Below are 13,347 nucleotides of genomic sequence, written 5' to 3' on the forward strand. Positions count from 1 at the left end.
TGTTTTAAATTTTAATGTCGATTTCGTGCATGATTCTGAAACCCCCTTTTTTGAGTTGTGTCTCTCTTGTACGTATTCGAAAAAATGACCCCTTACCGTCACTGTCAGCCATCGTACCAGGCTCTAAACAATCCATTTTTATATCTATTTTCCCTAAAATTTAGTAAATAACAAACTTACATACATACGTAATCAATTTAAAAGTTTTGATATGTAATTCTCCTGTGTAGAGTAATCTGCTTCTGCCTGTTAAGGATTATTATTATTACGATATTTTTATTTATGTGTATAATCGTCGCCTGAAGCACATGCGAAGTTGAAGTTGCAAAGTAAATATTTTTTTCTGTTGCGCATCATTAGGCTATTAAGAGCTACAATATGCACTAATCCAAATTGAGTTGCGACATTTCTAAGTAGATTAAAAATCAATTTTTGCACCGCCAGTCACTTCGGATTTCAACCAAAAACATAATATTTTAACCTACAGCAAACTCTACGTGTTTGAATTTCATACATAAATGTGCAACATTAATGATATGTTGATCGCCTGGTTGATCGTTATGTTATGATGCTGTGAAAGGATGTCGTACGTACATTTTCTCAAGTTTCGCTTTCACGTTATACTTATGACACACATGTGATACAAGAATCACTGTACAATTGCGCTTGAAATGAGTGCCATACTGAAAATTCTCTCAGTTCAAGTCAGTCTTGTCAAAATTTTCTTGACACTGCGTACCGTTGTACAGGAATCACACTCGTATCACATGTCTGTCCGGGGTATTACAATCGAGCAGGTAATGCCAATTTGCTAGCACTGTATCCGACAATACTTTTTTTTATTTATCTAGGTACGCTACCTGCACCGGACCACTCTGAAGCAAAGCGAAAAGAACGATAATCTGTAACTGAAAAATGTTCCAAACAATACAGTTTTATCCGTTTTGTCGGATACAGATGATCCCAAGTGGAGATCAGTACGCATCAGATCATCGAGTAGATAACAACGGTTTGCGATCCTCCAGGAGATAATCATCTAGTACAGATCATGTTGGCGGCAAAGACACAAGAAACAATCCGTTTCCGAAGATCACCCCCAATGGATAACGTGCTTGTGGGTGGTACTTTTAATTTCCGTTTGGGCGGTAGAAGTGATCGCGATCGTACATGCTATTGCTTCCGAAGGATTAATCTTCTGTTGATGGTGTTTCGTTTGATTTGTTTTGTGTGCTACAATCTATTTCGCGGAGCATTGTGGCAGTATCTCGTTGTTTTGGATGCGGTGCAACGTTGTAATCAGCTGAGGAAAAATCGTGAACGAGGAGGGCCGCCAAAAAGACCACTTGGCGATACAAATCAATGTAGTGATAAGGAGCTTTTAGAAGAGGAAGAAGAGGTAGGTGTTTTCGGGTTTAGGAGTTATCAAATCTATTTTGACAGTGATCGGCGAATAAAAAGATCTCTTCATAAGTTGTTGCATTTTTGGTGGAAATTACATGTCACGAAAATGTTGAAAAAGGGTACCGTGATTTCGGGTGAAATTGATCAGTGGGGTGAAATTGATTAGTGGAGTGAAATTGATCGACGTGAGATCAATTTTTATTTGCCAAAAATACCGCTTTAAACTTAAAATGAGGTAAGAAAAATGATCATCATCTGACTCAAGGGCTATTAAATGATTAATTAACAAATTTTATAGCTAATTCATTAATTATTTCTGCGTTAAATTTAACATTTTTCCAAACAATGTGTTTAGCGATTGTAAAAGACGCCTTCAAACTTTCGTTGCCATATAGTAATATCGCACATGTAATGAACATTCGAATCAATGTTTCTAGCTCTAAAGTAATCACTAAACCCGATTTTGTTATCACAATGTGGATTATCATTAACATTTATACAGAAAAGTGATTTTTTCGGAAGTGATCACACATTTTCCAATTATATTGCATACTTCCAGGCTAACCAAAATTTTAAGCTTAAATATTGTCGCGCTTATCTTTTATTAGAGTCCTGCGGTCGTACGCTCGCAAGGCATACGCCGCATGACAGTCGCAAGGCAAAACAAAAGAAAAAGTGATCCCGCCAAAAACAAAAGCACGTGGGTTTCGCGAAGTAACAGATGTTTTTGAATGTATTTGTGACGAACGGCAAGAGTAGCTCAGTGGAATGAGTGTTCTTCCTGTCAAACCCAGAGGCATAATAATAAAACATTTAGTAAACTTGTAAGAGTTTTGCGATTCTTTTCGCATTCTAAGATCTCGAATTCAATTGGAAATGATTTGTTCAGCTCTTACGAAGCCATTTCACTGACTGATCAATTTCACCCCGAAAGCAAAAGTATTGATTTTTTATTGCAAATATTATTTATAACACTATAAAATGATTTGCTGTAAAAGTTTCAACCTCGTTGACTGATGAAATCCATGGCCGTACTTGTTTTAAAGCATCGACATTGATCATATCGGAAACTGTTCAAAACTTAAACGTCAAAAAGTGTGAAAAAGGATCAATTTCACCAGAAATCACGGTATATTTCATACTAACTGGTCCGGCAAACGTTGTAGGTAGGTAGTGATCGCCTACTGTGTTCATTATTGACTTGCAGCTTCATAGAGAAGTGCCCCACAAATGCATTTATATGGGATTCCTTATTTCCAGAGGGGGGTGGGTCTCAGACCATGTTAAGAACCTGTGTGGGGTTTGTTTGCCGTCTGGTGGTGTTTGTGTGGTCGTTTTTCTGGTCGGCCTCGGTCGGAATTTCGATCGGTCGAGTTGAAGTTTTGGCATTTTGGCATGGTTTGTTGCCGGTTTTGGGGAATCCATCTGGGTCAGACAGAAAGACAAAAAAATATTTTTATATACCCTTGATTGAGTGCCCTGCATCGATATCAAATTATTATTGGTAATCTAACATATCATATCATACTAGACCGGCCCAGATTTGTAAAGAGAGAGAAAATAGATGGTCAAAATCCACGGGGCATTCTCTAGGTCTCTAGGATTTTGCTCCCTGGCGAGAAGAATAACCTGTGAAAGATTCAAGCTCAATCGGTTAAAAACTGAGCTGTCGCAAAGGAGTTCAAGTTTGCATGGGGTTTTCAGACTAAATACATGGGAAATTGGATGATTACCCGGGCCCCCCTTAGATCCAGCCCTGCATGCTTGTCGTTCGAAACTTGCACGCAAAATCATAGGAAGCTATGAAATTTGAACCAAATTGCGGCTTTCTGAAGCAGTGCAAATTTTAAGTGATTTTTTATCCCACATGGAAATAATTTACTACGGCAAAATCGTATGTACATGAAAGCCATGGATATAAGCTTTTAGTTAAATGGTAAAAAGTTTGTATTTGCACCGAATTTCATTGAAATATTTGATTTTTCAACAACAATGATTTTAATCTTAATTTGAACCATCGTAATTATAATTTGAACCAATTTTAATCTTAATTTGAACTACTGGCGGCAGCAGCTCGAGCAACTCACAAAACAGCCAATTCCATGCTAAACAATTAAAAATCACATGAATCTGCTAATTCTCATACCTATTTTTCATTAGGCAGTGGAATCTCAACTCAGAATGTTCGAAATTCTTTAGGAATTTGGAAACTAAATTTGGAATTTTTCATCCCCTAAGAGTAAACAAAGCAACCACTAGCGCAATCTACAGGCCAACACTAGAAGCTCACCTCCGTTTACTAGTTCAAATTTAGATTACAAATGGTTCAACTTAAGATAACATTCTCCAAGTAAGAATCACTTAAATTTGATAACTTTATGACAAATAATGCGGAATATTATTCGGTTGGTCGATTCTACGATAAATAAGCTTTCATTTAACGTATTCACTTATTGCGTGTGATGCAATGCATGAGCTGTATGGGTGCACCGAAAATGGGCTTTCTCTGGGGGGAAATAGGTGAAATCACAGTGATTTTTCAATTGCTTATTTTCGATGGCAAAACGCTTTTTTCAATGCTTTTAAAGCGTATGTTATCAGATTATATTACGGAAAAATGTTTAACATCTTTTTCCGGACAATATTTGCCCAAAAAGTACGTCATTTCAATGAATTTCAAAATAGTTCAAATTAAGATTACATTTTGACTAGTTCAAATTTTAATTTCTTACCCTATTGTTCATTTCAATTGCTCGCGCACGTAAACGGGTATCCAGACAATGCACAATGGTCCACGTAACAGATTTACGAGGAAAGATGCATTCAGCGCCTTCAAATGAGTTTTTAGTTCTACAAAGTTGTTCCTAAAAATAAGGCCCTCTTTCCAATGTACATGAAAATTAGAGTGGTCCATATTTTCAAAGAAATTGGAAACCTAGTTTTTATTTGCAAGTATAATTAAAATGTAAATGTTTCAAATTTCTCGTCAAAGTAATCAAAGAACCAGTTTTAGAGCTTCCAAAAACGCGCATTTTCGTGCGCTGAGAATGTTGGTACGTCATTCCGTTCAAAAAATATTGATGATTTTCTAGAAAAAAAAATAGGAACATTTCAAGTATTTTTTACTTGAGTTACAGAAATGACACTCCTCTAATTTTTTGATACATGTGTTTTATAACAACATTTCTTCTTTTGGATGCGAGCAAAAGATATTTTTTATGTTTGCCCCAACCCGTCATATCACCTTTTCAACAAACTATGATTTTTTAAAGAAAAAACACCTGTAACTATTTAACCAATAGAGATAACGATCATCTCAGCACACGAAACGGCGCGTCTTCAAATTCTCTACACGTGTTTTTTGGGCGACTTTGATGAAAAATCGAAACTGAAAAAGTTAATGCCAGTAAACCGGTTTTCATTGAACCACCCTAAGCAAACTTGCTCAAAATTGATAGATCTACAAATTTGCCGAAGAATGCATTTAGTTATTCTTGCAAATAAAAAAGTTAGGTTTTAAATTTCTTTGAAAATATGGACCACCCTAATTTTCATGTACATTGGAAAGAGATCCTTATTTTTAGGAACAACTTTGTAGAAGACCATATTTGTCTAAAAACTCATTTGAAGGGGCTGAATGCATCTTTCCTCGTAAATCTGGTTCGTGGACCACTGGGTAATGAAGAACAACATAGCTGCCTTCGATTTCGTGCGCTAGTTTCGAAACAAAAACCGTAAGTAAACGAGTGAGCAGATAAGAGTGGATCAATATTGTATGGGGAAAATTAATTTTTGATCGCATCAGCACTGAACAAAGCTTTTTCAATCTATATTAGCGTTCAAAACAACTGTGCAAAATTTGGGAACGATTGGTTGCGATCCCATATTTCGCATTATAGGGTATTGGTTCCCTTATTAAGCATGTGGCTCCCATTTTCATCCTACGAAAAACAAGGGATTGGAGCGCTGTTTGTTTTGTTTCTTATTTTTGTATTTTTTTATTAGAAGTGAGCACCCATGTAAACACAAAGAACGGAATCAATCGGTGCCGTAATCGCTTGTTTTCGAATAGGATGAATATGGGAGCGTGAGATTACTGATGGCACACATACCCTAGTTCAAATTTATATGGAATTTATTATGGGAAAACATACTTTTTTGCATTTTTCTCATAAATTGATTTTATTATTGATGTTATTCCTTTACATGTTAAATGTTAACCACCATCAGATGATCTGAACGTAATTTTGTCACAAGTGTCGGATCACTTTGCGGTTTTGGCACAGTTTTTTAGTATATCCAAAGCTATACTTTAACGTCATTAGTTACATCGTTTTAGACAAAAAAAATCAACTTATGAGAAAAAATACAAAAAAGTACGTTTTCCCATACTAACTTCTATACAAATTTCAATCGCAATGCGGAATACGGGGACGCAACAAATCGCTCCTAAATTTTGCATAGTTGTTTTGGATGCTAAAAGGAATCGAAAAAGCTTTGTTCCAAACAAATGGGGGTAATTCATGTATTTTGGACAGGCTGAGGACAACGGCGAAAAAATCGTCCCCTAGCTTCCTTAGAAACTAATTGAATATTTTCCAAAGTTACTAATACGCTTATAATATGACTGTACTTTGCGTTCCTGGTGACAAAAACCTTAACGAAACCATTTTAAGCTGAGAAAATCACAATTTCCTATCGCCTGTTAGAATTGCGTTTTGGACACCGAATATATGTTTTTGGACACCCTCAGGTATATATAATTTAGACAGGGCAATTATTGTAATGTTTAGCCATGAATACTGCTAAATTATTAAAGTAACATAAATTAACAAATATTTTCTTGCAAATAATCAAATTTCTCCGCTTAACCCTTAAAAGATGTGGACAACTTTTTTTGTTTTACCTATAGCTTTTGATCCAGTGGGTGGATTTGCAAAACCAAAACGTTTTTATCAAGGGGATTTTATTTGTTGTGCTATCATATGCATATATCATATGGAGATTATTGTGCAAGAACATTTTGGAGATATAGCTGGTGTACACTACATACCACTAGTTCTTCATTCGATTCCGCGTTTTATTTCTATGTACATGTGATATATTTCAAAGGAAATTGGACAATATTCTTTGTTTGGGTTGGGGCTGTTAGATAGAAATATCTTATGTCCTTTTACAGTTGTAACATAGATCTCCAGGTTATCCAAAACGTCCAGAAGTTTTGAACTTTGTCTACTGAATACAAATAGTTGTGTTTACTTTTTAAATCACTTGAACTTGCTGAATTACATTCAAATATATATTTTGATTTTGAAACATGAAATGATGGTAGTCATGACCTTGTGATGATCTAGGCAACTTGAAATAGCTCTGGAGTTCTGATTGTAACGCCTTTACCTGTAATACTATTTCAAACTAGTGTATGAATGTCAGAACTGATTTGATTAGATCCATACATGTAAATCAGAGTATGAAAGACTAACTGCACATCAATGGCGATACCTTAAGCCATCCAAATCATTCTGGAGTTAAGGCCTTTATATCTACACCCGTAATAACGCATCGGGTGCATTTCAAACTTGGTATTTTTTTTCCTCATCTGTAGAGCCTTTTTAACCACTGCGTCCATTATTTAGGAATATTGTGGTATGATCCATATTTAATTTGGTGCTAGTCAAATATCCTGTCACAATTGAGCTGATGAAACACCTGATCCCAACTAGGCACAACTCGTTTTCTGAAGTTTATTACCCTGTTGGGATTACTTCGCCAAATTTCCAAGGGCTCTAGAAACCCTTTACCAAATACCGCCAATCTCTGATTGGATAGTACTCCACAGTTGCAGAGTAAATGTTCAGCAGTTTCGTTTTCCGCTTGACAGAAAGAGGCTGTCCATTAATTACGTAAGGGTTTATGGGGGGAGGGGGGGCTTTAGAAATCTTACGCGTCATACAAAAATATTTGAGTTCTCATACAAAAAATCTTACAAGGGGGGGTGGGGGTGTCAAAAAGTCGTGAAATTTCCCTTACAGCCCCAAACGACACTCGGAGGATTGGATTTTTCCAATCTTATTCAGATGATAATTAATCGGGCAGTGACCAGTCATCAGACCAGTAATTACCCTGAGATTTCTTTTGTTTAGATTCAATATGGACCTGGCTTTTTCTGCACTGGGTTTTATGAACCTTTTCGCTTGCTTGGATGTATCCGTGGCATTCCAATTAGATTCTACCGTGGACATTTCCCAAGTTTTTAGTTTCATCCGTAGAGCACACTCAGGAACTCCACAGAAAGGTTCAGGGCCTACAAAGCTTGATGCCGCACCCTGTCTGGCTAAATTGTCGGCGTTTTCATTTCCCAGTATTCCACAATGACCGGGCACCCAGTATAAAGTTACCTCGTTCCTACTGGCCAATTGCCTCAGAGAAATAATGCATTCCCACACTAGCTTTGATTGGCAAGTGAAAGCCTTTAGCGCATTTAGAGCCGCCTGACTGTCCGAAAAAATACAGATCTTGGCAAACCTATAATTTCTTTTCAGACAAATGTTGGCACACTCTAGAATGGCTTGAATTTCTGCTTGAAATACAGTAGGACTGCATCCCATTGGTATATCCTTACTTATACCAGGGCCGAAAACACCAGCTCCTGTATTTTCACCCATCTTGGACCCATCAGTATAAAATACAATAGAACCTGGACGTAAACTTGGCCCACCAGCATCCCAAATATAGCGACACGGTTTCACCACTTTGAAGGGAACATCATAGTTGGTCTTCGTTAGGGGCTGTCCATAAACCACGTGGTCATTTTTTTGGGACTTCTCTCTCTCCTCTCGGCACCATTTGAGGGTAACATTCAACGCAGATTGTAGCCGACTGGATATCGTGTCGTCATATTTTCCACGTACCAGAATGGCTACATCATCTGCGTATCCAATAACCTCAAAACCTTGATTAATAAGCTTTTTAAGGAGTTCGTCCCTTGGTTCGTCCACTACCAAAGACCACAATAAGGGCGATAGTACTCCTCCTTGAGGACAGCCCTTCACAGATCTGACTGATAGTTGCGCACCTCCAAGAACGGAAGAGATCTCTCGATCTTTAAGCATCGATATTATCCATTCGATAATGCATTTATCCAAGCCCCTTGCTTCCATTCTTCTTCTTCTTCTTGGCGTAACGTCCTCACTGGGACAAAGCCTGCTTCTCAGCTTAGTGTTCTATGAGCACTTCCACAGTTATTAACTGAGAGCTTTCTCTGCCAATGACCATTTTGCATGTGTATATCGTGTGGCAGGCACGAAGATACTCTATGCCCAAGGAAGTCAAGGAAATTTCCTTTACGAAAAGATCCTGGACCGACCGGGAAGCGAACCCGTCACCCTCAGCATGGTCATGCTGAATACCCGTGCGTTTACCGCCTCGGCTACATGGGCCCCTTGCTTCCATTGCTGAACGCATTGAGCTGTGGGATGCGTTATCGAATGCTCCTTCAATGTCGAGAAAAGCAACCACGGCAATTTCCTTGGCTTGAAGCGATTTCTCAACTTTGCTGACGAGCGACTGTAGCGCTGTTATGGTAGATTTACCTGTTTGATAAGCAAATTGAAACTTGCTAAGAGGCATTTCTACTAAGCTGTTAGACTTGATAAAGTCATCCACTATTTTCTTCATGGTCTTCAACAGAACACAGGAAAGGCTTATAGGTCTGAAGGCTTTAGGTGTTGTTTTATCTCTTTTGCCAGCTTTTGGAATAAAAACAACACGAACCTTACGCCATGCCTTAGGTATGTAAGCTAAAGTGATACTGGCTCTAAATATTTCGGTTAAGAGCGGACCAATCGCTTCTTTCCCTTGTTGAAGTAACGCTGGAAAGATTCCATCTATCCCAGCAGATTTAAAAGGTTGAAAAGAACTCAGTGCCCATTCGACCCTCGACGGCGTAAAGATTTCACAGGCTTTCTGATAGGCATTTGTCGACCATACATGGTTTACCTTGTCTGAGTCCTGCTCTTCAGCCGAGTAAGGAATCGACCAAACTTGGTATAGTGCGTTTTGGTGGTCCTAGAAGATCAGTTGAATCACATGATACTTGTATATACGTCATAGAGGCATCCTGGATCATCCGAACTATTCTGAAATTGAGAAATATGATTTGAATTTGAAATGGTATATCAAGAGAAGTGCACAAACATCAGAATTTGCCCATTTGATTCATACACATAGTGCAAGCCATGGGAGAGAAGTTTCCAGAGCATCAGAGATATCTGAGGTCACCTTTCAGTATTATGTGGTTAAGGCATTCAGATCTATACTCGTAACAAAGCACCCTACTCGTTCAAAACGTGGTGCAGTGTGAACATACAAGAAATATGATTGAATTGATCTAATATGTCTACTGCAATACTCTACACTAAGTTTGAAATGTAGCCGATGCAAGCTCGTGCCCAAGGGAGGAGTTGAAGAGGTTAAACTGTTAAAATTCTGATATTTGTGCACTTCTTTTGATAGACCATTACACACACAAATTATATGTCTCATTATCAGAATAGTTTGGATGATCCGCGAAGCTTCTAAGATGTTTATTCAAGTATCACGTGAATCAACTAATCTTCTATGACTACCAAAACGCATTATAATGAGTTTAACGTTTAGCCGATGCTTTGTGACGAGTGTAGATTTGGAGGCCTTAACCATATAATATAAAAAAATGATACTGCAGATATCACTGATGTACTGGAAATTTGTCTCCCACGACTTGTATTGTATGTTTGAATCAAATGAGATAAATGCTGATATTAGTGCACTTGATAGGTCATTACAAATGAAAACCGTATATTTAAGCTTCAGAATGGTTTGGTTGATCTAAAAAAGCTTCAAGTTGTATTATATATTGTCGACTTATCATCTATGTCTACTGAAACACACTGCACCAAATTTTGAACGTGCAGGATGCTTTGTTACGAGTATGGATCTGAAGGCCTTAACCACATAATACTGAAAGGTGACCTCAGATATCTCTGATGCTCTGGAAACTTCTCTCCTATGGCTTGCACTATGTGTATAAATCAAATGGAAACTTCTATTGATATACCATTTCAAATTAAAACCATATTTCTCAACTTCAGAATAGTTAGGGTGATCCAGGATGCCTCTGATCTTCTATGACTACCAAAACGCACTATACCAAGTATGAAATGCACCCGATGCGTTATTACGGGTGTAGATATAAAGACCTTAACTCCAGAATGATTTGGATGGCCTAAGGTATCGCCATTGATGCTAAAGTTGCAATAGTTATTTATGTAACGAGTTGCAAACAGTTGATTTTTTCAGCACGAGTCGTACATTTATCCAACGAGGCATGCCGATCGAGTTATCGAGTTTTGCAACGAGTTCCATACAACATTTTATGCAATGATTTTTTCATAATGCAACTAATTTGAGTTGCATAATGTTCATAATGCAACTCAAATGAGTTGTATTGTAAACATTATACAACTATTTTTCATTATGCAACTCATTTCAGTTGCATAATGAACCAGTTCGGGAAAAATGACCATTATGATACCAAAATGAGTTAGATAAAATATAAATTATGATACTGAATTGCATAAAACGTTTTTGCTTCGTTGTGGCAAAATGGTGAAACAAGTTAAATTTGAATTTTCTTAGCTTGGATCCTGCACACATCCACCTTATTTGAATTGGTGTAATTTCAATTGAACTTTATTTTTCACCTTATTTCAGAATATGAACGACATGTCATATGACAATTCATGGATTGAAATGGACGATTTTTCTTTGAGCAATAAGGTATGTAGTACTAGTATTGGTATGTTTTTTCGGTGTGATCGATCCACCTTGTTACTGTCTAGGTAATTGTAGCAATTGTCAAAGCCAAATGACTGATTTCTTATCAATTTGTGATTTTTTTTCTTTATGTGTTTTAGGGAATAACTTCGAATCATTCATTTTTTGTTGAAGATAGCGATGAAAAGTAAGTATTAAATCATCTCAAGTAATCTATAAGCAGTTAGAATGCGCTTTACAGCTGATCATTATCTGAAAAAATAGTAATATATGTGTCTTAAGTGCTGCTAAATAGTTGCTGATTAAATGGTTATAACTATAGGTTATAACTACAGATTTCAACACTACTTCTCCCGCTGCCTTGTGTATCTCTGTCTCTTTTCAACTATCATTAAGAACGAGCTAAGAAATCAGGCACAGTCGACATTGATTTTGAATACGGTAGCCATCTTTGCTTATTATCTTTCATAATAATAAAAAAAAAAGAATTATAATAAACCCCATTTTTTTCAGTACATCAAGTGACAAAGCAGGTGACAATGAGCTTTTTGTATCCTACAATGAAAATACGGACAACGATCACGACTGTGAAAACGATGATTATGACGCTATGATACAGTACACCAGTGAGACCGATCCCCTAGAACGAGTTCTACGTCCATTCGAGATTGATTGGGACGCTCCTCTCCATGATGAGCAATCTGATGATGAGACAATCGAAGATGAATCATTCTGTGATGAAGAAGAGTTTTTCATTGATGATGATTGTCACATTTCGAAAGTGGACAATTACGACGAGTTTGGGTTTTGGACTCAAGAAGATCTGTACGGATTGTCTCTGGAAGTTCCGTCAGATGGCAAATCGGAAATTTCCAGTAGATCTATTGGCTGCTTTCTGCCATCGGTACACTCACTTGAAAGCAAGTTCGGTGCACTACCGTAAGTGAAACCGAAAAAAAAATCTCGAAAATTGCAGTAAATTAAACCATTTTACATTTTCAGGATGCTTGACGACGATGTTTTGGCAGCGATTACTGGTGTAAATGCTTCAACAGTTAGTTTTCCAAGGGAAAATTTCTAAACTTTCTCAAAATTCTACTCGCAAACGAATAAGAAAGTAGCTGAAAGAAAAATACATACTCAGATGTGTATATATAAGCTAATAATACAAACAAAATGGCTGTGTGAAATATTATTTATGAAACTTTTAAAATGTGATTGATAATGTAGTTTAGTTTATAAATAGTAAATAATTTATATAAATGAATAATAAAGAAAATATTTTAATGATCGCCTTTTTGCATTATCACCTCCTTTTACTTTGGACATTTCTTTCCAAGATCCTAAAGCCTATGAGTGTCCACAGTAACTTGTTTCATTATACAAAGCTACGATTTCTATTCTATCATATCCATTAAGTCTTCTGAAAGTTCAATAGACAGTATCAGATCAGTCGGGATATCCTAGGTCATCCTAACTGTTTTTTGAGCTTAGATCCTAAAGTCTACGGGAGTAACAGTAACTTTTTTCATTATACAAAGCTACGATTTGTATTCTATCATATCCAGTGAGTCTTGTGAAAGTTCAATAGACAGTATCAGATCTGTTGGGATATCCAAAGTCATCCAAATCGTGATGTATCGTCCAGTATTTTTTTTAAATGTTCAATGGACATTATCAGATTATCTGGAGTCATCTAAACTATTATGATGTTTAAAATCTAGCATCTACAGCTATTGAAGTTTCTGTTTTGGCTACATAGAGTTATGTTGCATAATCTATTATATTTGTTGGAGCTTACAGAATACAATCAGATACTATGACATAGCTTCAGGATATTCTTAATCATACATACTGTCCTGCAATATATTACATAGCGTCAACAACCGTAGTAATACCTTTTTGCTGTTTTGAATCACAACATTACCAACCGTAGTGATTATATTTATCTCATTTATTTTACGTTGATTACAATTATAATCAAACTGAATCAACAATTCTTCAATACAACACTCTATTCGTGGCTGCAGTCCTTATCCTCGGTCGCGTCCCACATTTGCCATCAGATTTTTCTCGAGATGTGGCTTCGTCATATTTTCGCCTCAGATGAATGTTCTTAGTTCTTAGGGA

General features: G+C 36.9%; 1 protein-coding gene across 1 annotated transcript; it reads left to right on the forward strand.

The window, feature by feature from the left end:
• Window positions 1-610: 610 nt before the first annotated feature.
• LOC115253548 (uncharacterized) lies at window positions 611-12,556 on the forward strand. Its single transcript, XM_062845798.1, has 5 exons — window positions 611-1,396; window positions 11,155-11,220; window positions 11,358-11,404; window positions 11,731-12,156; window positions 12,220-12,556. The coding sequence occupies exons 1-5, from the start codon at window positions 1,049-1,051 to the stop codon at window positions 12,296-12,298; spliced, it is 966 nt and encodes a 321-aa protein (XP_062701782.1). The 5' UTR covers window positions 611-1,048; the 3' UTR covers window positions 12,299-12,556.
• Window positions 12,557-13,347: the final 791 nt, after the last annotated feature.

This window comes from Aedes albopictus, chromosome 1, assembly GCF_035046485.1.
Source record: "Aedes albopictus strain Foshan chromosome 1, AalbF5, whole genome shotgun sequence".
NCBI lineage: Eukaryota > Metazoa > Arthropoda > Insecta > Diptera > Culicidae > Aedes > Aedes albopictus.